The 26,537-nt window shown below is 40.6% G+C and overlaps 1 protein-coding gene across 5 annotated transcripts in view; it reads right to left on the reverse strand.

The window, feature by feature from the left end:
- The window catches only part of MPPE1 (metallophosphoesterase 1), a 32,156-nt gene that overhangs the window by 2,218 nt on the left and 3,401 nt on the right, over window positions 1–26,537 (reverse strand). The window contains exons 1-10 of one of the 5 annotated variants that reach the window (XM_074899246.1): window positions 20,047–20,208; window positions 18,880–19,036; window positions 16,256–16,346; window positions 6,999–7,383; window positions 6,040–6,148; window positions 4,538–4,641; window positions 3,877–3,957; window positions 1,851–1,959; window positions 886–957; window positions 652–774 (exon numbers count right to left, since the gene is read on the reverse strand). In XM_074899246.1, the coding sequence (XP_074755347.1) occupies window positions 652–774; window positions 886–957; window positions 1,851–1,959; window positions 3,877–3,957; window positions 4,538–4,641; window positions 6,040–6,148; window positions 6,999–7,273 (873 nt within the window). In that variant the 5' untranslated portion in view covers window positions 7,274–7,383; window positions 16,256–16,346; window positions 18,880–19,036; window positions 20,047–20,208. Of the gene's footprint in view, window positions 1–651; window positions 775–885; window positions 958–1,850; window positions 1,960–3,876; window positions 3,958–4,537; window positions 4,642–6,039; window positions 6,149–6,998; window positions 7,384–10,229; window positions 10,301–16,255; window positions 16,347–18,879; window positions 19,037–19,110; window positions 19,251–20,046; window positions 20,231–26,537 lie in introns of those variants that run through there. The other 4 variants (XM_074899248.1, XM_074899247.1, XM_074899250.1 and 1 more) reach the window with 4 other exon arrangements.

Below are 26,537 nucleotides of genomic sequence, written 5' to 3' on the forward strand. Positions count from 1 at the left end.
ATGCTGTAATATTAACAATACCCAATTGGCCCTCATCCTAAACAATGGATTTTTATGCTGGACTACTTTTTTTTTTGGCCATACAGATCAGAAAAACAAAGGCAACAGCATGCTGTTGACATCACAAATAGAAAAACCTTCATTTTAGTAAACTGATGCTGTTTTCTTGTCTAAGGGAGAGTCTGGCACTGCCAATCCGAGTGAAGACATTTATGCAGAAAGAAACAAATACTGACCACTAGACTTTTAGGGAATACTTTCACTTTACATTTCCTTGTAGTTACTAGTTCTGCAAAAGCAGTGCTTTCAAAGTGTGGGAAAACAGTGGCTTTCTACTAGATTTGGCAATAACCAAGCAATACACCGTACATAAAGTACAAAATGCTAAACGTGGAGGTAGCAGCACTGCAGCAGCCTTGCGAGCGCCCGGACTCCTGCCTGTACGTGGGACAGCCTGCAGAAGCAAGGCCGTGATCACGATGATCCTCCGGGGAGCAGCGCTAACAAGCAGCCTCTCAAAGGCCTCATTACAGCAGAAGCAGCTGTGGTCTGTTTGCCTCAGCTAACACCCCTTCCAAAATTTTTTAATCTCTATATAGCTACACTCATGTCCCTCCTCCCACCTATACTCAGGTTCTTAATCTATCAAACCTTTTGCGATGCTTCTTGAGACAGCACATCATATTTTTCTTTAAATGGGATGTTCTTCTCCTCTGGAGGAGCAGCATCTTCTCCGCTGCATTCAGCATCACTTTTCCGATAAAGGGGGTAATGCTGGGAGAAATTCAAGGCAAGGATCAGTTGTTCACGATCCAGCCTTTCTGGAACAGCAATAAATACACTAAAAACAAGTCAACATGTTGCCTCACCCGATCGCCAACACACCTGTAAAAGGATGGGTTCTGAAGCTGGGAGCTTTCCCACATCACCACACCTTTTGTTGGAATGATTCGGTTTCTGTGAATAAAATCAATCCATACATATTGTCACCACATAGGGGTGGGGAAGGGAAGTAAACAATAGTGAGGTTTTAAGGGGCTGGGGTTTTTTTGTTGTTCTGTTTTTGCAAGAAGCAGTATCATCTCAGAATACAGCATTTAAATACTGTCCACTGTATAAGCTTTAAGAGCCTCTACTATGGATGGAAGGGGAAATGCTTTAATTCCCCTTCCTGTACAGGCTGTGACCACCACTGCACTCTTTCTGAATGCAGGAAGCGACAGCAGCATCTCACTGCACAAACAAGGCAAAAGAGATTTAGGGCAGCCTGAGAGAGACAGCAGTTAAGAGTCTGGCAATTTTTCCGCTGGGAGCTGGTTTCCTGATTGACTGCCAACCCAGTCAGTCATGCTGCCTACCATGCGTCCAGGCAGCCTATGTAAAGGGAAGAGGAATGAAACACAAGCAACAGTTGGATTTGATGAAAAGCTACTACAATTAAAACATCACTAGGATATCAAGACAGGGCTCCAGTAGAATCAGAAAACTAAAAGAATAGGCTAGCTTGAAGGATATAAAACAGAATATGCCTAAATGGAGGGATTATTACACATTTTAAGTCAAAAGGAGGGTACAGAACTTCTGCCATTCCTCAGACCAGGAAATGACACCCTCTGCTGTCAGCACTGACAAGGAAGGTGATTAACACAAAGCAAAACAGTTAATAATTAAGTAAAAATGATAAGAGGTAAATGAGGAGAAGAAAGATTTGCTAACAAGTTGCAATATGAATTGCAAGCAGAATTTTTTCGGGAGAGTCTTTGTTATCTCCTGACTACTGCTGCAGTATCAGTATTCCCACTGCAGCAGCCGAGTTGCTGGCTATGCTCAGATCTTTAATAAACTCTTACCTGCAGGGAGCAATTCAGTTTGTGAGAAAGCGCCACGAGCTTTGCCTCTGAGGTACGGCAGACAGCACAGCCATCGCCCTCCATGGCCACGCTGTTCACTAGGACAAAGCTGGGAAACACCAGGGAGCGGGCAATGAGAAGGGCAGTGGGGAGAGCAGTAAAGCATTTGCTATTCATGCACACGTCATGGGATAAACTTTATTTTAGAAAACACAAGTATTCCGAAGTTGGGAACAGCTCAACAAAACAGCAGAACATAACAGTTTCCAAAATCATACGCTGCAAATCCTCTTTTTGAGTATCCATATTGTAGCCATTTCTCTACCTGGTAGGCTGCTTTATAATCAGTTGTTAATTAGGTTCCACAACATAGTGTATGTTGTGCTTTGTGCTCACGCTTCAAGATTTTTTTTATGTTACAACAGATACTTAAGTGGCACTCTAGTGGAATGTTGGAAGCGTTAGAAGCCCACTAAGCTGAATTCTGAGGGAAAAAGAGAACTTGCTTCTCTCCCCACACATATCTTAGACTCCAGACATATAACTTCAGACATTTAATTTCTTCAGAACTACTGAAAAGCAAACAGCACTGCATTTGGCTGGCTACTCTGAACAAACTTAGTTTCATACTTTGCAGTCTCTCGCAAATAGAACATGATTTTATTTGTAATTAAAATAAAAAAAAAAAAAAAAGAGTTCCCTGTAGATTTCAAATCAACTTTGAACTTCTGCTGCAAGATTCATATCTGTTTAGTCACTCATTCAGAATTCAAGAGAGTTCTGAATTCCCAGTTCAGTTCAGTGTTTTACAGACATAAATGAGCTGAATGCTCCAGGTATCACTTGGGAGATACTGGTCAAAACCAAAAAAACCCTCATTTCTCTTTCAGCAAATTAAGCTGTTTTTATACCACAAATCTGTTGTAAAATAGTTACCCAGGCACATTTTCATCAATAACACAGCTCATTTCAGTTAATGAATATGATACTAGACATACAATCTGCAACTGCATGCAAGAATTCTGCTGTGCTGCTTTATCAAAAGGGACATGGAGATATTCCTTAGTAACTATTACTTCAAACAGCTGAAACACGTTATCTAGAGGACCCCACGTCTGCATGACAAACAGCAGCATTATACCATTATTCTGAGCATTCATGAAGCTCATAGATCTTCCTAACAAAGACACACTATTTCTAGACCTGTTCAGAATATTTTTAATGTTTGCTTAATTAAGGAAACCAGTGTAAACCGGTTTTGAATCTTACATTTACATGAGTGATTATAACATGATGGCATACATGCCAAACGCGGAGTGGCAACAGGTCTTCCCTTTGTATATCTGAGGTTTAAAGACAAATAAATGCCTTTCCACAAACCCACTATTGCTTTCCCTCATCGGGATCCTGCATGGTATCAAAAAAAAAAAAGGGCACATGGCAGACAACTGCAGCCACAACTGTGAGAACAAGGTCGACTCTAAACCAAAAGCAGCTTGTGCATTATTACCCCACCCTGTGGAAAAACTGTGGACAAGCAACTGCTTGCTACGTTCCCAAATTCCTCAAACGAGTTAAGTTCTGCAGACTAAAGAAGTTATTAAAATTAATGAAACTCTTAACTTGTAAGCACAGAGGGGGTTTGTTTGTGTTTCTTTACTGAATCCTATTCTTCTGTTATGTTTACAGCCATGGGTCATTACCAGCTGCAAGGAAGTAAAAAGGCAAACCAGAGAATCTGATTCCAACTCCACAGTACTTTTCCATTTAAAAGGAAATTGTTACAATTTACCTAGCTCAAAGTACAGCTTCCACTCCATATCAAATAGCAAATTTCTACAAAGTGTTTCATGTTTAACATATCCTAAGCTAGAGACAAAGTTTAAAAAAAAAAAGCGCTCCAAGTTAAGCATTCCCATACTACTTCATTAGAAATTCTACTTTCACCTCTCAATTCTCATCACTCTGGTCTGATAGCTCAGTAATCACTACTCTAAACATTGAAAAAAAAAATATATATACTCACTTTATTCCTTTCCGAGTTATTAGCTTTCCTGAAGTAAAGTTGAAAACCTTTTCAAATCGATTTACCTTGTAAGTAGTCATTCTGTGTCACAGAACAAAAATACAACTGAGGTAAGAAATTGGGACTATAAATCATCTGACGCAGTTGCTTCATAGTTTGTAGACCATTCATGCAGCTTGTTGCTCCATCATCTACATCACATATTCATCCAGCAAACTCACAGGGATGCTCTAACACCCATTGTGTACTCTGTCCCAGTCCCATCAGTGTAAGCACAGCTGTCCTACAGAAGTACAGCAGAGCAAGGGCACTTACACTCTTCTATGCTGAGATAACAGGAAAGGGAATATGCTCAGACTAAACAATTTTCAGACAAGGACACCCAACAGAAGGAGAAGCAGCTTCAAGGCTTCTCTGCCAATGCAGAAAGACCAGCTCTGAACAATTTCACATATGCTCAGAGAAGCATAGAAGTAGCCTGAAACCTGTTCTAAAATTTATTCCTAGGGTGCATTAAATTACAATCCCTTCCGACTTGGTTACGATCAAAAACCTTCCATGTAACCACACAAGAGGTCATTCAGACACAAGACCAGTTACTGTATGCACACTGACATGTCATTCTTGGCACTTGTGTGCTCCTTTCACTGGCAAGACTTACTCATAATGAAATCCAATGTCATGATTCCCCACAATAACCACTAGCTCAGTAGAAACAGGATACTTAAACATTTTCTGGAATCTCCTGACATCATCTGCCCATGCCTGTATGAAAAAACAAATGGAGAAATTAATGCTGTTTGACAGTATTAAAGGGGACCACTAGTATTGCATTGGGTTTGCATGGTGAGGTTTTGGTGGCAGGGGGGCTCCAGGGGTGACTTCTGTGAGAAGCTGCTAGAAGCTTCCCTGATGTCTGACAGAGCCAACGCCAGCCGGCTCCAAGATGGACCCACCGCTGGCCAAGGCCAAGACCATCAGCAACAGTGGTGGTGCCTCTGGGGCAATGTATTTTAAAAAGGGGAAAGAGAAAAAATGCAGCCAGAGAGAAGAGTGAGAATATGTGACAGAAACAACTGCAGACACCAAGGTCAGTGAAGAAGGAGGGGAGGAGGTGCTCCAGGCACCGGAGCAGAGATTCCCCTGCAGCCCCTGGTGCAGCCCATGGTGGGACAGGCTGTGCCCCTGCACCCGTGGAGGTGAGCGGTGGAGCAGAATCCACCTGCAGCCTGTGGAGGACCCCACGCCAGAGCAGGGGGATGTGCCTGAAGGAGGCTGTGACCCCTGGGAAGCCCACGCTGGAGCAGGCTCCTGGCAGGACCTGTGGACGCATGGGGAGAGGAGCCCATGCTGGAGCAGGTTTGCTGGCAGGACTTGTGACCCCGTGGGGGACCCACGCTGGAGAAGTTCATGGAGAGCTGCAGCCTGTGGGAAGGACTCACTTGGGAGAAGTTCATGGAGGACTGTCGCCAACAGGAGGGACCCCACAGTGGAGCAAGGGAAGAGTGTGAGGAGTCCTCCCCTGAGGAGGAAGGAGCAGCAAAGACAGCGGGTGATGAACTGACTGCAGCCCCCATTCCCTGTCCCCCTGCACCACTCAGGGTGAGGAATTGGAAAGGGAATAAAGTTAAGCCTGGGAAGAAGGGAGGGGTGGGGGAAGGTATTTTTAAAATTTGAGTTTTATTTCTTGCTATCCTACTCTGATTTGTTTAGCAATAAATTAAGCTAATTTTCCCAAGTCAAGTCTGGTTTGCCCATGATGGCAATTGGTGAGTGATCTCGCCTTGTCCTAATCTTGACCCATGAGTCTTTCATTATATTTTCTTTCCCCTGTCCAGCTGAGGACAGGGAGAGAGAGAGCAGCTTTGGTGCGCACATGGCACCCAGCCAAAGTCAACTCACCACAAGTATATAATACAGAAGTACACACTGAAATCTTTACATTCTGTAAGTTTTATGAGAGGCAAAAGTGCCAAGACACTACCACAAATGAAAGATAATCACAACATTTCAACTCTTTTCCAAAACACTAGAAATTTCTACCAGTAAGACAACTTTAGTAATATTAAACAAAGCCTTGCATACCTAGTCTGCTTTCTTCTGTCATCCATTTCCTTCAAGAAATCCTCATTTTTTGAAATAAGAGAGCTATTGATGTCATACCTGAGGTGAGCTCCATTTTCCTTCATCAAAGACATCTCCCAGAATAAAAACAATATCTGGCTGCAGTAACCATACAGCAGTTTGGAAAGATCTCTCCATTTGCCATTCCCTGAAAGGAAAACACAGACTCAGTCATCACGGCCTGACTTCTGGATCCTCAACTCCGAATACACAAACACACCCTGGGAATGGGAAGATGGCTCCTACACACTGAAAGCGCTAATGTGAAATTCAAATTAAATACTTGGAAATCATGTTTTAAGTACAGTAGGTGCATCTTACCTACGTGGGTAATTCCACCACAATACAATCAGGGCTAACTCATGCAAGAACTAATACCAGCTTGTTTATTTTTCATTACAATTCCATTAAACAGCTATTAATTAGAACAGTGAATTACTGCATACATTTTACTACGCTATTGTTTCTGCAGCAAAAGTTTATAATGTTCATACCATGGTAGAATTAGTACTTTCTTTCAGAGTACTGCTTTTTCTTCTTTTGGACTAACAGAAACATGGTTTTGTAAGCATGAGTTTGGATTACCTTTGTTTTTAAATGTGATTTTGCCTCTGATTCTACACCACCACAGAAAAACTTCCACCAGCTTCCTTATCTCTGCAATTAAAGGTATTAACTGTTGGGGAACCAAGTCACCTGGCTCATTTTTAAGGCATTCTATAAAATAGTTACATACCAGAAAAGACAATCTGACTCAACAAAAATGCTCAGGCATCTACATTCACATACTATCTGAACATTCAAGACTATGCTGCCTGGGTACGTCCCATTCATTAACCTTTCCATAGGGGTTTATTACCCAGCACCAATCCAGACAGGCGAGTCAGCAGCAGCGTACATGCTTCTTACAAGTACCACAACATTGGTTTTAAACATCTGTCCCATCACTTGCTATTAAAAACTAAAACCAGAATAAAGATTCATCAAAAAATCAATACCTTCTTAGTTTATCCAGCCAATGTCCTTTGATTTCACCAAGTAGGTGAGTATCAGCTAAAATTATGGCCTTTAGGACTGAAGTTGAAGTCTCTTTTTTACCCATGTGAGCTCCACCTTTCACTTCTGGCCATCGGCATTGAAAAATTACCATGTAATAAATTAAAAATTCACAAAATATTAACACTGAGCTGACAAAGCACACAATTTTCAGCAGGAAACTGAGCCTCTTCTTCAAAGGAAGATTCTTCACAGTGGCCAAGCTAGAACTCAGCATTGCAGTACCAGCATAAGACCCTTTCCTAATGGCTCAGTTCTCCTCTCTCAGGTGAAAACAGTAGGGGCTAGTCAAAGGATCGCATTGGTCTTCATACCAGTACAAAATCCCTGTGGAGAAAATACGAAAGAAATTATTAAGCCAGCATCCCCTGTGAAAAGCTACTATGTAAGGCCTACAGCGTTAGCTTCTTGTCACCCTGAAAGATTTGGAAATATGTAATTGACCTAAAAAGCAAAGTTGGTCATCTCCTTCAGGGACACAGAGGGCCATGCCGCTGAGCACAGAACTGCACTCTCTCCTACCTGCACCAAGGCAACCAGTTTAAAGCCAGCCAGGATCTTGGTGCACGATGCTTTTTTTTAAAACTAGACAGAGAAAACAATGTGAGTAGGGCTCAAAGGTGGGTAAAGACAGACTTGAGCTTGAACAGCAGCAAAGCAAAACCACATTAGGATCCCTATCATCCTGGCCACTGCAATGCCACGTGCAACCACTTTCTGGCACAAGTCGTATGACTGCCAAATCAACGCACTTACCACCTTAATACACTTCGTTGTAATAATCTCCAAGAACCAAAAATAATTTACTATCCCAGAACAGTTTAACAGCCCTTTCTAGGAACACAGGCACAGATACATGACTAGTTAACTAATGCTGCTTCATTTCTAACAAGGAGAAAACAAGAAACATCTAAACCTCTGAAACAAAAACTGCACTACAGCTGAAATGTGGGAAAGTGAGCCTAAGTTGGTAAGTTTACTGTATTTACCGATTTCTTCCACCTTGGATAGCTTGCAACTGAAATTGGAGCTTGCCCCTTTTGAAACTACTATATTATTTTCTGCTAATTCAAAACAAATGTGTCCACACTGCTAAACCACAATTGTAACAGGGCTCATTGACTATTTTACTTGTTTACAGGCATTTAACAGAAACTCATTGTTCCTGGTGTAAGGAGGAAACACCCACTTTCTCAGTTCTGTTTCTTCTACAGCCCTTGGCAGAAACACTTCCAGTGTAACTGCCCACAAGAAATAAGTATCCCACCTGAGAGGACAGAGATACTACGCTTTACTTTCAAGTAAAATCACTCAGGGTTCATGAGCAACCTCTCAGGGTTTCAGTCTGAAGAGTACTGCATGTCTGAAAGACCCACTTTTTAAAGGTAAACTGTGGTATGGTCACAGTGAAAGGGACTCCAGGAAACCTACAAAGATGTTACTTCACATGCTCATGAACAAATTTCTAGAGAAATCCACAAAGAAAAGTCTTGTCCCCCACCCAAGAATGGGATTGCAATTTTGCTTTCTACAATAGAAAAACTCTAACATAGTACAAATATCCAGGATGTTAGCAATTACTGGACACAGTACTCAGGCAGTGATTAGCAGCCAACGTTCATTTGAATTGACTAAATCTCATGAAAACTGTGAATACTGGTCCCTTTGAATATTTAGGCCTAAAATATCAGGAACACTAGAACACAATTACAGAAGCACACAAAATTAGGGGAACTTTTCTAAAACCCTGGTCTCAGTTACATGCCAAACACAGAGAAAAAAATTGCTTTACTGCCCTATGGCTTAGTCCATTTGATTGATGTCGCACAGAAATCAAAAACTGACATGTGACTGTCTTATTTTTCCAACCAAAACCTCTAGTTGATAATAGCCACTTATTTTCAAACACAAGCTTCCTGTATCACCACTACAATGTACTTATTCAAGACAAAAAACCATTAGTCTGCACCATGTAACGTTTCTAATATGCATTATTTAACGTTAGCATGACTAATACTTAATTGCATGCAATTCAGTTCTATCTAAACTTAGTTTAGCAGAAAGCCGCTGGCCAGACGTCACAATTTCACAATACAGAGGAACTACACATAAAGGCTGATTAACTCGTTTAATATTAATCTCATCTGCACTTTAACTAGCAATAAAAATCAACAAGATCTGGTTTGTACATCTCACAACAAGGCAAGATTAAAGCAGAAATGTCTGTTCAACAGACACAGCAACAAGGACATAAGACAGGTAAATTCTTAACTAAGCACAGAAATTCATATGGCCTTATCCTGCACAAACTGCACCTACCCCAGTATTTGGAAGCAGACCTTAGTAGTCCTAGATAGCCTCCCCTTCCAACAAAATGAGTACTGATTTGAACAGAAAATGCCAGTAATTTGTTTAACTTGCATTAGGCATATCAAAAAACAAAAAAACACTATAAAACCAAAAAACCCTATGACTCTTCTTATTCACAACCTACACAAAGCTTGAAACAAATAAAACCTGTCATTTTGCTATCAATACCTATGCATTCTCTAGAAGGTTTTCATTACATTATTTTTCACACATTCAGCTTCTTCAAACAGCTGAAGAGCTGCAGCAAAAACACAGTGTTACAGGCCAGTGGGGGGGATGAATACCAGATCTTCAAAAGTAAAATGATCCTATCAAATGCAAAAAAACACCTCAAAACCTGCAATTTGTAGAAAAGAAAATATCTGCAAGGCAAAACTGCCGTTTTCAGAAGTCACAAGTGACAACTGACACAATCAAAACCACAGAGCCCATCATTTCTACACACATTCCTGTCCCAGCGTTTCTGCTGGTACCTGGTACTATTGTGGGAGGGGTGCCGCAGATGTGGAAGATGCCAGAGGTCTCCCATCTGCATCCTACGTTTCCTGATAGTGAAAGAAAAAAGAAAAGAGGAAGGAGGGGGAGAGACAAAAAATGAAATCATGGAAAGTCAGTGATGCAGAATGAGCTCAGACAACTCCTACTCCAGAGCCTACCTCGCTCTGCCACCTGCCAGCCCAGGGCTGCTCACATCCCGGCTGAACTGTTTGCTCGGGACTGGGGCTGCACATCTCTGCACACCAAAGCAAAAGCACTTTAACCGGAAACCAAGCACATGCAGGAGTAATCTGAACCTCACATACGGGTACCCGAGGACTGGAGACCCACATCCTCTCACACGTGATGGCAAGGTCAAAAGTAATGCTGTCAGCACGCACACTGCAAGATGGAGCTGTGGTTCAGCACGTCGCTGTACAATGCGTTGCTACTACCCCTCCTTGCACAGCTGATTCAGATCAGACTAGAATCTGATTTCTTACTAGATCTTGAGGATCTCAATTATGAGAAAAGACTGCAACATTTCTCACTGTTTCTTGTTCTAAATACATGGGAGTGGCCTGATCCAAAACTGATTTTTAAAAGCTCATCATAAAGTTGAGATCAATTTTTGCACCATATTCATTATTTTCAACTGTTTGGGCAGAGAACATACTCTATAATGGAAAACTCAGTAGCTGGCAAACAGTAAAATTCTGCTAATCACAACAATTTTGTATTCAGTCAACATACATGTTCTTTAGGCTGGGGAAAAATAACCTGGAATCTCCTCATCTACACGTTTTAAATGTTGTAAAAACTATCCTGCACAACACTTAGAAATCAGCCTGTGAATGAGGGCAATTACCGATTCATTTAATAATGTCACTAAGGTTTCAACATGCTAAAAGTATAACTTTATACCACAAAATTGTGGGGAAGAAGAATGCATAAGTGACTAGCGCTTTATAAAAAAAAAAAAAAAATGATGCTTTCCTTCTCTGGCATTCATATTTATTTTGCTTACTAGCAAATATTAGATACATATTTGCACTTAAAAATACTTCCATCATACACACTATTCTTCCTATTTTAATCCGTCAAGTTTACTGGCAACACAGACTTGCATCACTCCTCTTCTCTTTCCCTTTTCCATCTCTGTTCAGAACATTATCCAGCTTTAATTTACAAGCGACTCAAGAATAAAAAAAGGGAAACCTGACACAATGGTCTATAAGCCAGCCCAGGAAACAAGTAGTTCTGGACCTTTACTCTCTCTCACTAAATGATGATGTAACTCTGAACAAACACCTCATATGATTTGAGGACAATCTGTTTATTAATTTACAACTACATAAAACTGTCCTAAGAAACAAAGTGGGACATGAGTCCTAGTCCTATCCCTAATGAGCATGCAAGTATTTTTATTAAGCTAAGGAAGCTGTATTAGGTTTTAGTCATTTCTAAACTCGTGATAAAATTTTCACTCAATTCTCCCATCACAATGTCACAAAGGTAGATTTACAACTTTCATACAAATCTAATTCTATAATGTAACTGTGTTAAACTTTTGTGAAATGTGCTTACAAACAACTTCAGGTTCAAATCTCACAAGGCTTCCCTTCTGCAAGGTACACTTGCAACAAGGAGTTCTCTCTTATCATTCCAAGCTCACTCTCTCTCAGAAGCAACATGACATTTCTACCTTGTGAAGTGTGACACTCTGCACTTCAGCTCCCTTTCAGCGCTTCAAATACCAGAGCTCTTAAAATACCTCGCTCTTCAATCAAAGAAGAGCTTCTGATGAATTTTTTAGATACTGCAAGACAATGCTCAGACCCATCTTTCTGAGCATATTCTTTCCAATTCTAAACCCTAAATCCTTCCTTCATCCACAAATTTTAACTTAGTACTGTAATTAAAGAAAAACTCAAAGCAGTGATTTAGCATTTTTCTTTTAAGAAATCCCTTTGTACTAATTTAATTATAGAATTCATTTCTGTCTTCACTGGCACATACTTAGGGCTAAAATTCATGCAAACTGCCAAATCTACAGATCTACTTTGATTTCACATAGTTTACAGAAAAGAGTAAATTGTGGGACTACGATAACATCTTTATATTTTAATTTGAAGAATTTCCCAAACCCCCACAACCACTCCTGCAATTAATGTATTTTACAAGTGTGAGAGAAGTTTAGAAACTTAGCTGAAGTTATACAGACCACAGTTTATTTAAAAACCATATAAACAAAAATCAAAGGCACAAAATACAACAACATTTCAGAGAAACTTGTTATATTGAGATCACATTAACGATCCATAATAATATCAAAATGTGGTACTACATAAGCCGTGGTAGGTTTAAATGTTGCAATAAGTACAAAAAAATATGTGGAAAATCCACTTGCCATTAAATTAATCAGTAGTTACAAATGTGCTGCAAAAGGAAGTCCATACATTATACTTATTTGTTTCAAGCACTTTTCGTACTGATTATTCAGTTTCACAGATTCCTGTACAGCATGCTTTAGATCTTCTACCTCTTCAAAAAAATCCTAGAGAAAGCAAAAAATATTCACTTTAAAGTTTCTTTCAAAGACATTCTCAGTAACAGCTAGTCAGCATTTCAGTTGTCCCCAAGTTCAAAGACACTTCCTATATTTTTAATGGTTAAGTTATGCAAACACAGCTACGGCAAGATACAGCAATCAACTATAACCTTATGTAATATAAAACTTTGCCCTGAACACATAATGCACGCAGAATTCAAGTTATGTTAAGAGCCTGAAATAAAGACTATTAATAGGAAATATGAATTAAGAGAAGGAAAAAATTATGATTTATCAGAAAGCTACAAAATGACAGTCCAGAATAATGTCAGCCTCACCTGTGCAAAAATATAGCTATACATGCTGAAGTCAGCCAGTAGTAGGTAACACACCATTAAATTTGAAGATCTGAAAGTTGCACGATTATAAAAAAAGGACAAGAAGCAAAGAGAGAGATGAGAAGAGTGAGCTAAGGAGGAAGATGTTAGCATTTGAACAAGACAATGCTGAAGAGTTTAAGATGGAAAAAGGCTTTCAGTTATGATCCTCCCATAATTACACTATCCCAGAATGCATAATTTAACAAGTACTTCTAGCTATACCTAATTCAACTAGGAGATAAACTCAGCTTCACAGAAATAAACTTCAGCTATTAAAAATATTGATGGCCCACAGCTTAAATATTTTGTTTAGCTCCTGCAACTCAAGTCTATTAAGCAATTCTGATCCTTTGTAAGTGAAAGCCATAACCTCAGATTTATATATTTCTCTTCTCAGCCACAAGTTGTCCCTAATTCCCCAACACTGGGAGCTAGAACTCGCCCTGGCTCAATGTTCTACAAGTTTCACATCTAATGAACTATGAACATGTTTTACTGTTACCCCTGTAATTGAAAGCCAGCATAATATTATTTAGCTTGTGAGAGAGGATTGAAAGATAAGAAAACAGTTTCTGAAAAAAACCTTCCAACAGAAGTCTTGAATAAGCAAAAAACAATTTTAAAAAGTTTGTCGCTGAAAACAAAATCTTAGGTCAGTACAGTAAACTGAGTCCTCTATAGCTAGGTAAGACCTCTTCATCTTTCCACATAACTTCAAGAATTACCAAATTTTCACACCTTCTACATCAGGTATAGACAATCTATCACAAAACCTCCAAAGCCCTCCCCTCTGCTCTCCCAAATCTTAGTTCTGTCAGAGGCATAACTTCGATATGTTAAAGTTCAAGAGCAAATAATTTTCCTCTCACTGACATCATGAAGCAATAGAAGTGATCATCCAAAAAAACATGTTTATTATCACTGCAAATGTCTGTTGGAAGAAATTAAGACTGTTACCCGAAGTTACAATTTTAATGTCATAAATACATGAGAATCTCTCATGAAAGAAACCAAATTGGCCAAAGATTAAAAAAAATCCACAAGAAACTCCAGCTGCTTAAAATAAAAAAAAAATTCTATTATTCCTCTTCCTTAGCCAAGCAGTATTGTAGGACATTAATGTTTCAAGGAGTCATCCATTTCCATTTCTTTCTCAGAATGCTTCAAATTGATTTTTTAGGTATTTTGCTTGATAACAGCATATGTTCAGCCTAAAGATAAGTTTCAGTACAGGCAGAAAAGTTAGCTTTTCAAAAATCACCTATTCTTAAACTTGTCCTAAAATAAATTACCTTGTCTAATCCGGCTAATTCATTTTTTAGTGCTCTCCTTTCTGTAGACAACTTTTCATTTTTTTTCTTCAGCTTTTTAATCTCTTTCAACAATAGATCTATATTCAAATAAAAAAAATACAGACTTCAACTATTACAGTCAACCTCCCCCTCATATGAATCATATTACAGCTAAAGAGCTGCCTACGTTTGTGATATTAGAAAATTATGGTTCAGCTTTTTAAAGTACCTTTTTCATAAAGTGATTTTTCTTAAGAATCAGCCCAGCACACTCCCAGGTACTATGACAGATTAACAGGATCCGTCAACTGGATAATCTCAGTCTGCCCAATTCTTAGAATGTGGGATTAATTTACTTCAAAATCCACAAAACATAAATCTGCTATCTTGATTACCTTTTCTGACTTTCGAGAGGGTCACATTAGCCCTTGCTGACAGCACATTTCCTGAAAATTATGCCTACATTATATGATCTCTTCAATCTTTTTTTTTTATGCTTTGAAGTGGAACAGGATTGCACCTTAATTTGTGGATTTACATATGTGAGGAAGAACATGTTGCAACCAGTATTGTATGGCTTCGTCACAAATTTTAAGTCTAAAAGCAGGTTCTTTTGTATCTCAGTGTCTGAAAACCAAAGCATGGAGCAGCAAACATTATCACTAAGAGATCTGCATAGATGCAGCTGACTGGAATAAATAATAAATAGTACCAAATACAGCCATGCACTACCACCCACCATTACACCAACATGCCAATTTCAGAAAAAGAGAAAAGCAGTAAACACTTATTTTTATCACAAACAAATGCAGGGCTGGATCCATAGACAGGACATTGATTATGAGATGCCATTTTTACATAACAGGTTTTCAAAAATGAAAAAACATTTTAGATACTGTTGGTGGAAATAGTAGAAATATCCAGGAGTGTGCCTTTGGATCAGAAATTAATTGCATCCTCTGTGACAGGCATATCTGAAGGAACATCATCAGAACTAACCGTACCATTACCTAAACATTCACTGCAACAGGATTCTTTCTTTTTAGATGTGTCCCTGAGAGATGTTACTTCACCCTCTGGGGTTCGACGTCTTTTTCCAGAAACAGCACTGGTTTTCCAAGAAACCTTTTTACATTCCAATTGCTCAATTCTTTGCTTCTGTTCTCGAAGATTATGCTCTAGCTCATGAATTTTAACCTGTCAAGAAACTACATTTTTTTTAAAACGCATAGAACAAACACCATTCAACGGAATACAACTGGAAACATATCGTGAATGCAAACCTAGAGCTTTAAACTGCTGACTTAAAACTACACTCATCCAAAGCACCTGAAAGGAGAAAAAAATACAGCATGTAAAGTTTTGCACAGATCAGAAGTGTTCTAAAAAAATCTGCTACTGAGCACATGCTCACAAGATGGTATAAATGCACACGCACAAAGATGCTAAACTTTCCACACACTAAAGTGTACTTTTATAGCAGCATTTGACATCTTCTAAAAGTACACATAATCCAAATCATATTGAATATTAATTTACAAACAAATGAAGCACATGTACCAGACTCGCAGGAGAAAGTTAATTAGACTAGTCAGCTGTAATGCTTGATCAATGCCTAAAGAGGCAATACCCGCTTGAAGCTTCTTGAACCACTCCTGGCCATGCAACCCTACATTTGCTCCAGTTACAATGCTAGTCTCTTTGCACAGCAAGCCAATAGATCTTGCTACCTGACAGACTATTTGCCTTCATTTGGTTAGCTTACTGCTGGATGTCCGAAATAAATCAGCTCATGACACATAGAGAAAGATATCAGGGGTGGTGCAAGAGAGGTCGGACGATGTGTATACAGTTGGAAAGAGGGGTGGGTAGGTAGGTAAGTAAAGAAAAAAGCAAGGAAAGGGGAGAGAGCTTTCAGTTACAGACATATCAGTGACAGAGTTCACTTTCAAAGGGAACTACAGACCGCTCTGCGTTATCTCAGTGGCACGGGAAACAAAAATGAGTATAAAGAGAAAAACATGGTCTCATCTTACAAATGTAGGAATTGCTTTTCAGTCTCCCTAAAAGCTTATGTTTTGGCTACTTATGTTTGGTTTTTGATACCATCTCCTACAAATTCTACTTACAGTGAGATTTTTAATTGCTTCACTTTGCTCCTGGTTTGTTTTGATTTCTTTAACGTAACATTTCTGTAGCTCATTATACATCTGAAGTAGTCTAAAACAGAAGAAATGCATAAATTGCAATAAAATATGAAATCCACCAAAATGTGCATCCTTTATAATAAAAGTATTACAGACGCCCCACAGAGATCACTTGGACTGTAGTTGTACTGTAGGGACTTGTAACAGAAATATTTAAGATGGATGTGAATGAAGTATGACTGGCAACACAGAAAGCACCAGAAAAAACCCCAGCAAATCAAGAGGTAAACAAATGGTCTGTATCAATGGCAAAGAATCCTTTTCACTGAGCCAGACTGAGGACACTGTTAGTTTTATCCAACCCATATGGCCATGCTCCGATTAAACGTCAGTACAAATAACTCGTTGATGGAAGACCTATACACTAGCAACAAGAAGGTGGCAACACTTTGCAGCATGTCACACATATCATTCCTCTCTCTGCTAGCACAACAGGAATAGCAAAAGACCCCTCCTAAAAAAGAGAAAAAAGTGTGTCCAGAAACTAGTTTCCTGTCACCCATCAAGAATGCATGATGAGGACTCATGAGGCAGCATTCCCAGCTCTGTGTTGCACAAAACATCTCATTGCTTCCAAGTATGTGGCTGTGAGGGTATGACTGAGTGAAATCCATGAGAAAGTGAGTGTGAGTGTGTAAAATCAACATAAACAGAGAAGCTGTGGCTGCCCCCTCCCTGGCAGTGTTCAAGGCCAGGCTGAACAGGGCTTTGAGCAACCTGGCCTAGTGGAAGGTGTCCCTGCCCATGGCAGGGGGGTTGGAACTAGGTGATCTTTAAGGTCCCTTCCCACCCAAACCATTCTCTGATTCTATAAAATAAACAGGTTTAGGATATTATCCTTCCCTTTGTTATTACCTTGCATCAAGTTCTGCTACATTGATTTCCTCTACCATATTTCATAGCATTCTGTCTACATATATTAGGCCCATAATATAACTGATCAACACAAACATTTTTCCTATTTTATTAAGAGTTCAGAGAAGAGCTGGCATTCATACTAGGTCATGACTGCACACAAGCAGGATGAGCAATACTGTAGTACAGAACAGCTTTGTATAATAACATATAAATAAGATGGTAAAAAAAAAAAAGTCGGGTTATCTATGTGCAACCTAATACGAAACAAGTCCAGAACTAGATTCAAAGAGTAACTCAGACTTCTTTCACATAAGCATCTTATTCAGTATTCAATTCAAGCCCAGAGCTAGACACTCAGCCTTCCTATGCACTCTGCAAAGAGAGTCTGGTACACTGTAAAGGTATTTAAAAAAAAAAAAAAAAAAAAAAAGAAGAAGAAAAAAGCCATGGGCCTTCTACGGCCACCTAAAGAAAAGCCATGGACCTTCTATGGCCACCTAAAGGAAACACTAAAACCAGGATGTCTGAATCAAAAGACGCAGGAACTGCTGCTCGCTTCATAAGATCCACAACCCATTTCTGTAACTGGACAAAAAGTAGCCTTTGAAAGAATGGAACAGCCTATTTATTTTAAAATGAAGTCATATAGGGATGTAACATTTTATGTAGGATGACTAGTTGTTAAAAAGTTTCAGTATGTATTTTCCTAAAGCAAAAAAGCATCTTTTGCATCAAAAAAATCAGTTACAATAGTTTATTTCTAGCATTAACTGGCTAACTACAGAAAGCAGTGGCTCACTTCTAAAATCAATTAGATTGAAAAGTAAAATCATGTGTCTAGCTTATTTTGAAAATAGTACCAGCCTATACATTTTATATATACATAAAATTGAGTTATAAAAAATTAGCTAAATTCCCACAAAATAGAAAACGAAATTACATAATTCTAGGTTAAACAAAAAAGACCACATGGGTGCACACAAATGAAAGAGTTTCCTTGGCTCATTCAAATTTTCTCAGTGAAACATTTGAGAAAGAAATCCATTTTGTTCTTTCTTTAGTGCTATTTGCAAGTTTAATCTAAGACTTAGTATTTCCTTTTAAAACATAAATAAAACGATCTTCCATTGTTTCAAAGACTGAAAGCTGCTTCTGTAACAGTTAACAAAAATTCAACTGACTTAACTATGAACAACATATTCCACCCTACAGAGAATATTTAATTCTGTGAAGAAGCAATTTCCAAGAACTCACCTGACACTGTCACCCTCTAGAATAAGATCCTTGCTGTATCCAACCTTATGCCATAAATGGGTTTCTGTTTGAACTTGAACACTTAATTGAAACAAACACAACAGCTTAATAAAACTGGATGCTACAATTTTAATTGGATCAAACAAAGCAACTGAAAAAGACTAAGTTACTTTTCAGTTTGATTTTATAGCAGAGCTTTCCATGCAGGATCATAAACACACCAGAATTTAAACTTGAAAATTTTTGCAGGTACTTCAGTCCTGGCCAGACACTCTCCAAAACAATAGCAGCATAGTTTTTCAGGTCTTAAGGTCCCAGTTTCCAAATCTTTTAAACGACATTGATGCAATCTAACTATCTTATTACTGTTTGGTGGAAAAATAGTCTAAAAGTCTTTGAAGTTAGTATTATGGCTAAGAAGGGGTGATACTTACTGATATCAAAACTGTTTCTTTCACTACACCAATGACTTTTGCACAAGTTGCCCCAGCCATTCTTTGTTCCTTTACATGCCTCCAACATTCTCCATCCCCACCATCCTGTTCACAGACAGCCCCTCAAAATATGCAGACCAGATAAGGCCTAGTTCATCTGAAGAATATCAAAATAAAAGACCCTAGATATTGCACTTCTGACACAAAAAAAAAATGTTTTACAGCTCTTACTCTCTGCTTGTGACATAGTCATGCATTAACTTCTGCAGATGCAGTTTTTCTTGGATCTGACCCAGATTCTTTTCTAGCTCCTTATTTTTTATGTGTAGTTTTTTCAATTTCTTGACTAACTGTTCATTTTCATCACTGAGCTGAAAAGAGAATTAAAAAGGAAAAATCAAGCAACATTTTCAGATCAAGTATTAATTAAGCTGATAACATGTCAGATTAAAATTATCTCCCAAAAGCTTTACTATGTTTATCTTAAACTATATAAATATATAAAGGAAAATGGCAGGAAAAATAGTGGGCTTCAAATTTTATGATGAATTGACTAAAACACAGTTTCTCTAACATATATATTAAAGGCTTCTAATGTAACTTCGTAATTCATTAGTGAATGATAAGGCAAACCGGTTTAGCATTTTGAAAAAATAAATCGCAAAGGGACAAAACATACAAGTTTTCAGTTGTACTTCTAAACATCAGCTCTGCAACTAAGCTTGTATTTACTTTTGTTTTAACCTCACTGAAGCTGAAAGACTAACCACAGCCGCATTAGCAGAATTTCTTGCATGCACATTTGCTTGAACCTCGTCCAGCAGTACGTGATCGCCCCCATCACTTCATCTACGAGCCAGGTGCAACTACCTTTATTGCCTTAACCTACAGGATACTAAGTAAAACTGAAGCTACCGACCGACACTCGGTCAACGGAAGGAAGACTAGCAACCAGAAACTGTAAACTGCTGTAAGCGTGCGCTCAGCCCCTGAAGGTGAAGGCAAGGCCGGCCGAGCTGAGAGCCGCCGCGCCCGTGTTGCCGAGCGCTCTCTCCAGGCCGGGCCGGGGCGGAAGGTCCTCCCGCGGCGCTCCCGAGAGCCGGGGCGAGCCCCAGGCGGACGGGAGGGCTTCCCCGCGGGCCGGCACCGCCAAGGGGCCCCACTCACTTGGAGGCACTTGTGGACGGAGGGCAGGGCCATGGCGCCGGGGAACGCCACCCCGGGAGGTACTGGGGCCCGTCCGCACCCGCTTTCAAACGCACCCGCCGCCCCGAGGGGACCGCGCCGTGGAAGGCCCCCACCTAGCTGCTCTAATCGCTGCCTGTCACCGCCTCACGCCTCTCAAGCAGGCGCCTAGGCCACCCAAGCCCACCCGGATAGGCTCCGAGCTGTAGACGCCGTAAGCGAGCGACCGCGCCCCGTCGAGGGCCCTGGCTACACCCGCCCCCCGTTGCCAGGGAAACGGCCGCAAGCGGAGCGCCGGCCGCTCCACCCGGCGCCGGGCCCTGCGCCGGGCAGGTCTCCTCCCTCCGCTCGGGAGGGGCTCGGCCGGGGTGCGACGCGGGCGGGGCCCTGCGCGGCGGCCGCCGTGTGAGCGGCGAGCGCCCCCGGGCGGGGACCGCTGCGGCCGGGAAGGGGTCGCACCGGAGCTCGCCCGGTGCGTTTTACGCGCCCTGAGGCGGAGATCCCCCACCCGGCCTGTACCGGACGGTGACGGCGGGGCTCCTGATCCGGCTGTGGGTGCTCCGGTATCAGCTCTACTGTGGCTGTGAACTTCAGCCTCTGGAGCCGGCGTAAAAACACCCAGCCTCAGCCTGTCTCTTTTAAATCGTCATTAGTTTTATTTGCAGTTTTATTTTCTGCGACTAACAGATACTGAGTGCGTGGGATGGAGAATATTGCCAGTTACAGATCTGCATGGGCACATTTCGACATCAACACGCACAAAGTTATGTATCTTTACAGAAGTATTTTCTGCATCTCCCGCTCCCATCACGACCAAAGCCACAGTACAGGCTGTTCAAGCAACAGCCACCAAGGCAGGAGGACATAACAGCGTGCCTGGTATTGCTGCTGCCCAGTATGGGGTCTTTTGTATCCTTAGTGTTGGTGGTACTTGGTATCGCTGCTATATGCTGTCTCTGGGTTTTGTATTTTGCATGTATTTTTGGCAGACCAGGCTGGAGGACATACAGGCAGGACAAAAGCACTTTCACCCTCATGAAGGACTGGACCTTACACATACCAACCAGCCACAGGAGATAAACCACCAGAGCAAGACTGACCCAAATCAGTGATGATTGCCAATAGACTTTGTTACTGGCAGTTCAAAACCTTTCCTGTTTCTCTCTCATTCTCTAAGTCTCTAAACTGTCGTCTTCTATTCTCTGCCTCTTCTGTCCTTGTATAAAATCTTGCCTGTTACTTACAGCTCATCATATGCTGCCATCTTTTTCTTGTGTGTGTGTGTGTGTGTGTGAAAAATGTTGCCAGGTGCCACCTGCCCCTCCATCTTGACCGTGTAGCCCACCTGATTGCAGAGCCTAGCAATTTTTGCGAGGAACCATTCATGCCTGGGAAGAGAGAGGGGAGATGACAGCAGCTCAATGCTGCCTACTGTGGGTCTACAGTGTACCTAACACATGGTACAAAGCAACCTGGGTCACTTTGGGCTGCAAGTGGGAATGGTAACTGTAATCAGATTAAGAGAGGTGGCACACACCTCCAGCTCAGGGCACAACAACTCCAGCATCCCTCCTCCTACGCCATCAACCCGGATCAGCCCATCACCCATCTGGCCAACTCCTTGCGCTTCACAAGGGGGTCACAGTGCCAGGTAAAAGCCACTGTGCTGAGCTGAACATACACAGGATCCAAGCTGTGAGGCTGTTAACAATTCAAGAGTGCACGGGAGGGAACACAACACGCCCGTGCTGTTAACTGCTGCCAGAAATCTTCTGTCTGTGAAGATTTCTGCACTGACTCCATAACTGCAAAAGCAGCCACATGACACTACTAATTCTTGGGGCCCATGACAAGGCACCTTGTCCCTAATTAGCCTGGCAACAAAATTACTACTTTAATCAGCAAGTAACACTGAATAAATTAAAAACTGACAGTTCGTAGTATGAAAACCAGGAAGTCACTTCTTCATGAAAATACAGCTGGATGAAACTGGCTACAGTAGTAGTAAAAAAAAAATAATAAAATTGGGAGGTATAATACCAGCCAGCAATGCAGTGGTGCTGCAGAAAAAGGGAAATCCCATTTTCAGATGGAGTAGCAGTATCCCGAGGTCTAATTACTCAATTCTATTCTGTTTTATCCAGCCCAAACAAGATCTCATGTGAGGTCCTGAGGAGTCTAGAAAACGGAAATAAAAACTACATGTGGAAGAAAATACAGCATATCAGGAAGGGTTGAAATAACTGTGTTCATTCAGTCCAGAAAACTGAGACTGTCAAGAATCACTTTAACTGACTTCGTCTTTATCTTTGGTTATTTGAAAGGATGGTAATAATTGTTTCCCATGACCTCTGGAGGATGATGAGCAGAAATAAAGTTACTTTCCGACAGGGATAATTTCAGTTGTAAGACAGGGAAAATTTTCTTAAAATCAAAGAAGAAAAATACACATAGTTCTCCCTCACTCAAGGTTTTAACAAAGGGATTGGAGAATGATCAGACATGACTTTGGATACAGGTGTATCTAATATGCACAGCATACTGGCATACAGCAAGTAGACCAAAAGACCATTTTAAATCCCCTTATAGGGCAATATTTTAATTATGCTATGTTATTAATTTAGGGGAGAACATGCTCTGATATAGTAATAATTCTAACATTTTGCAAAACTTGGTAAAATGACTTCAGAAATAATTTTTCAAGTGACAAAGGGAAGCTGTAGTATAAGACAGCATGGTGGAGAAAGATCAGCACAGTGGAATCCAGCATACCCTACATACCAGTATCTCACTGTAGACAGTATGAGTAGGATAACAATTTTTTCCTCAATATTGGAAACGTCAGGAGTAGTCATAATTGCTTAATATCATACAAGACAAGGCCACTTGAATATCAAGGAAAAGTATTTTATAAAGAATGTGCAAGGCTTGCTAGGACTTATATTCCTACGGTACCCAGGTGTTAGGTTTTGGTTTGCTTTTTTAAAATACTGTGGGTGGAGCAGTAAAACAAAAAGAGGAGGAAGCACGGATGGATTAATTCAGGGCTTCTGCAGAAACCTGAGTGGGCATGGAAAGGGCATCACCAGGGAGCACTCAGGGAACAACTTAGTTCAGAAGGCCAGAAGTAGCGGAGTGAACAAGACCACAATATGTCTCGGGTCATTCTCAGATGTGAAATCTGCAGACCCTGTTTCCCAAGCTCTTCTGAAAACATCTAGTTGTGGGAACACTGACGCTCTCCTGCTTACCCAGGAGTTGACAATGATGCAGCAGCTACGTGCTGATTTTAAGACCCAAGTATTTTCAGAACTGGAAAATTGTTACCAGCAGAACATCTCCTCTGTTCTACAGGCTGGAAAACAACACAGAGAAAAATTGGGAATTGAGCCAACAGAGCTAAAAGAGAAACAAGAATTCCCAATTTCTGACCTAGAAACTGAGCTGCGCAGCCTCTCTCTGTCCTGCTTTTCCATGGCTGTCATGGGAATTGAAGATAGATGAAGGAAGCAGACAACAGCCAAGTTTCCCAACTATGCCATTACACCTGCAAGAAATTTACATAAGATTCACATTTTATCGAACAAATGACATCAAACACCCCCCCCTGCTTCTACCTTCAAACCCTTGGAAAAAGCTACAGCTGAATCTCTTGTAGGTTTTATCATGCACACTATGATCAAACATTTTCAAAAGTGGTTACCAACTCTGAGTGGTTCCACTCCAAAATGAGCATCCATTCTTCCAAATTAAAGATACTCATCAGGTCTGTAAAAATGGCCCAAGGCTGGGTAGCACTGGACATCAGATTCTGAAGCATCCAAAAATCAAAAAATAATGTTAGCATACATGTATCCACAAAAAACAGTTTATATAAATTATAAAAGAATTTTGTGTACGTGCCTAGGAAACATGTTCATTTTCCAGAGATACTAACAATACGTGATTTTTAAAAAATTTCTCTGTGGCAGTAAATGTATGACATGACACTAAGATACTTACTTTCAACAATTACCACAGAAACATTTCCTACGCTACTATTCAGCTGGTTTGTTGAACACATTCTTTTACTCTTGCATTTGTGTTTCTAACTCAGCTAGGTATGAACAGAGACACATTTCATGCTGGCACACATGAATGAAAATATCATCGATTCCAGCGGTGCTGAGCCTGCTACTTACTGCCAAACAGCAGGATGTGACCTATAGCACTTTTTGTCAGCTACATGTACACTGAAATTATTGATTTGCCCAAAAATATATGAGCACAGGATTATTTGATGTAGCCCTACAATACTACAAGTGTAGCCTTTTCTCCACACAGATTAAATGGTAGTACGTGTCTTTTTGACCCTCAGAGACTTACTAACCTCCTGAGATTTTCCAGAAATTAAAATTCTCCTGGGAAATTCTACATGCCTTTGTAAAAATACATAAAAATGTCACCTATCCCAAATTAATCTCTCTTTTATTCCATTCACCAGCTGTGTCAGCAATGACTCCCAAGCCGCTTTCAAGGCAGAAGATGGCAAAGTTCATGCAGTCTTTCTGCCCGCTACATTCTTTGGCATAATTAGTGCTGCCAATCTCACAGATAAACGTCAGCTGAAAAATTATGGAACAATCTCAAATAAAAAGGCCAACACGAGAAAAAGGACCTTTCTCCATCTTCCTTTGAGGCTGGGTCAGGAAGTAATAACCCCGTTTGTGTTCAGGAGCCTTCCCTGAAACAGGGAAAAGCAGTCTGGCTTGGCACAACCACAGAGGACACCTAAATGCAAAAGTTCAGAATTCAGTTCAAAACATGAAAATTTCCTGCATATCAAGACAAAAAGCACCAAGACCTGACTGGATTTAAGACAACTTTTTGCAGAATTAGAAACAATAGATCTTTTCTCATAAGATAAGAGGAAATTGATTTAATCTTAAAGCTGACAAAACCAAACAGAGGTATTATTTATTAAACCAAGTTACGCTACAGGGATCTCTGCTACAGTACACTGACAGAAGTTCTGTACCACCTTCAGCAACAGAAACATCAGGTTATAATACTAGTTTGTTTTGGGGGCAAGGGGTGCGTATTATTTTTAGTGGATAATGTTCAAAAAACAATACTGGCATGCCAGAGACAGTCTGATGCTTCTTCCTTCAAAGCTAGGGAAAAAGACCTTTACCACCTATTATTCTACACTCACAGACATGGTCTAGGAAAAAGAATAACAGCTTGGGACTGTATTACCTTGTCCACAGAATTCCCTCTGGAGAAGAAAAACATCTCTCAATGGAGAATCAAAGGCACTTGCACCCCAGGAAAGCTCCTGCAGCCATACCTCACAGAAGACAAAATTTCCCAGGATGACAGAGCTAGTCTGAAAACTCCAGAAAACACTGAAGGATGCCATTTTACCAGTAGAGCTGTCTGTCAGACCTTGAAGCCAAAAATCTTGATTTCCACATTAACCAACCGCCGGGGTTAGATCTGAAGGGAGACTCCTGCACTGCATGTTTGAGATTAACTTTTGGTTAGTTTGTGGCAGGAGCGAAAACACAGAGGGTGACCAAGCAGGGATCCCTGGGCCTTCTGGACACAGAAAAGAAAGGTGTATGGCTCTGCACGAAAGAAAGTGAACACAAGAAACATCTAATACACCATGTAGAACAGTGCATTAATCAAGTGTTATGTCATTGAGTCATTAGCAAGCCTCATGAAAAACAGTGCCAGTGTTAGTAATTTGTCTCTGATGAAACAGAAGGGGGATCAACACAGCTCTTCTAGGGCATCAAGCAAGAAGAGAGAGCATCTCCCTGCCTTCCCTTCTTGTACACCCAAAAGGCACAACAAAAATCTGGGCCAAACATCCTCTTTTATCACCTATAAAATCTCTTACTGCAACATTACAATTGCACTAAACTACTACAATATTGTGTAGGCAAACTCAAACTTCATTCTGTTGAGATACTAATAAAAGCTCCAGGGAAAAGGGGCTAGGGATGGTAAACAACAATTGTATATGATTAATCCAATATAATCCTATGCTGTGTAAAAAGACCATCTGCATGTATTCCCACCACAGTGCTTTAATAACAGTGCAGCAAGCCTCTGGCTGTCATGCTAAGGAAATGCTCTTCCATACTCAGGATAAGTCAAAAAGATTAATTCCTTCTTCCCCCCCCCCCCCCCCCACCTCTGTTTCTACTAAGGCCGTTAGCCACTTGCTCTCCCATTAATTCCCTGTTAAGACATCATCCATCAACCCTACAAAAACCCCACAAAATGACAAAGATATGTGCTGGAAAACATCTGCAGATTCCACATCGATGGACAGTCAGCTACAGAGAGAGGTCACCCTTCCTCTGCAAAAACTACAACTGATTTTATTGCATCACTGCAGCATGCAATTACTGTCGAAGAAGAGAATGGCAAACTGTCGGCTGAGGCGTAATTAAACCTCAGCAGCAGCAGCTTCCCCTCTG

Source organism: Athene noctua, chromosome 2 (genome assembly GCF_965140245.1).
Source record: "Athene noctua chromosome 2, bAthNoc1.hap1.1, whole genome shotgun sequence".
Lineage (NCBI taxonomy): Eukaryota > Metazoa > Chordata > Aves > Strigiformes > Strigidae > Athene > Athene noctua.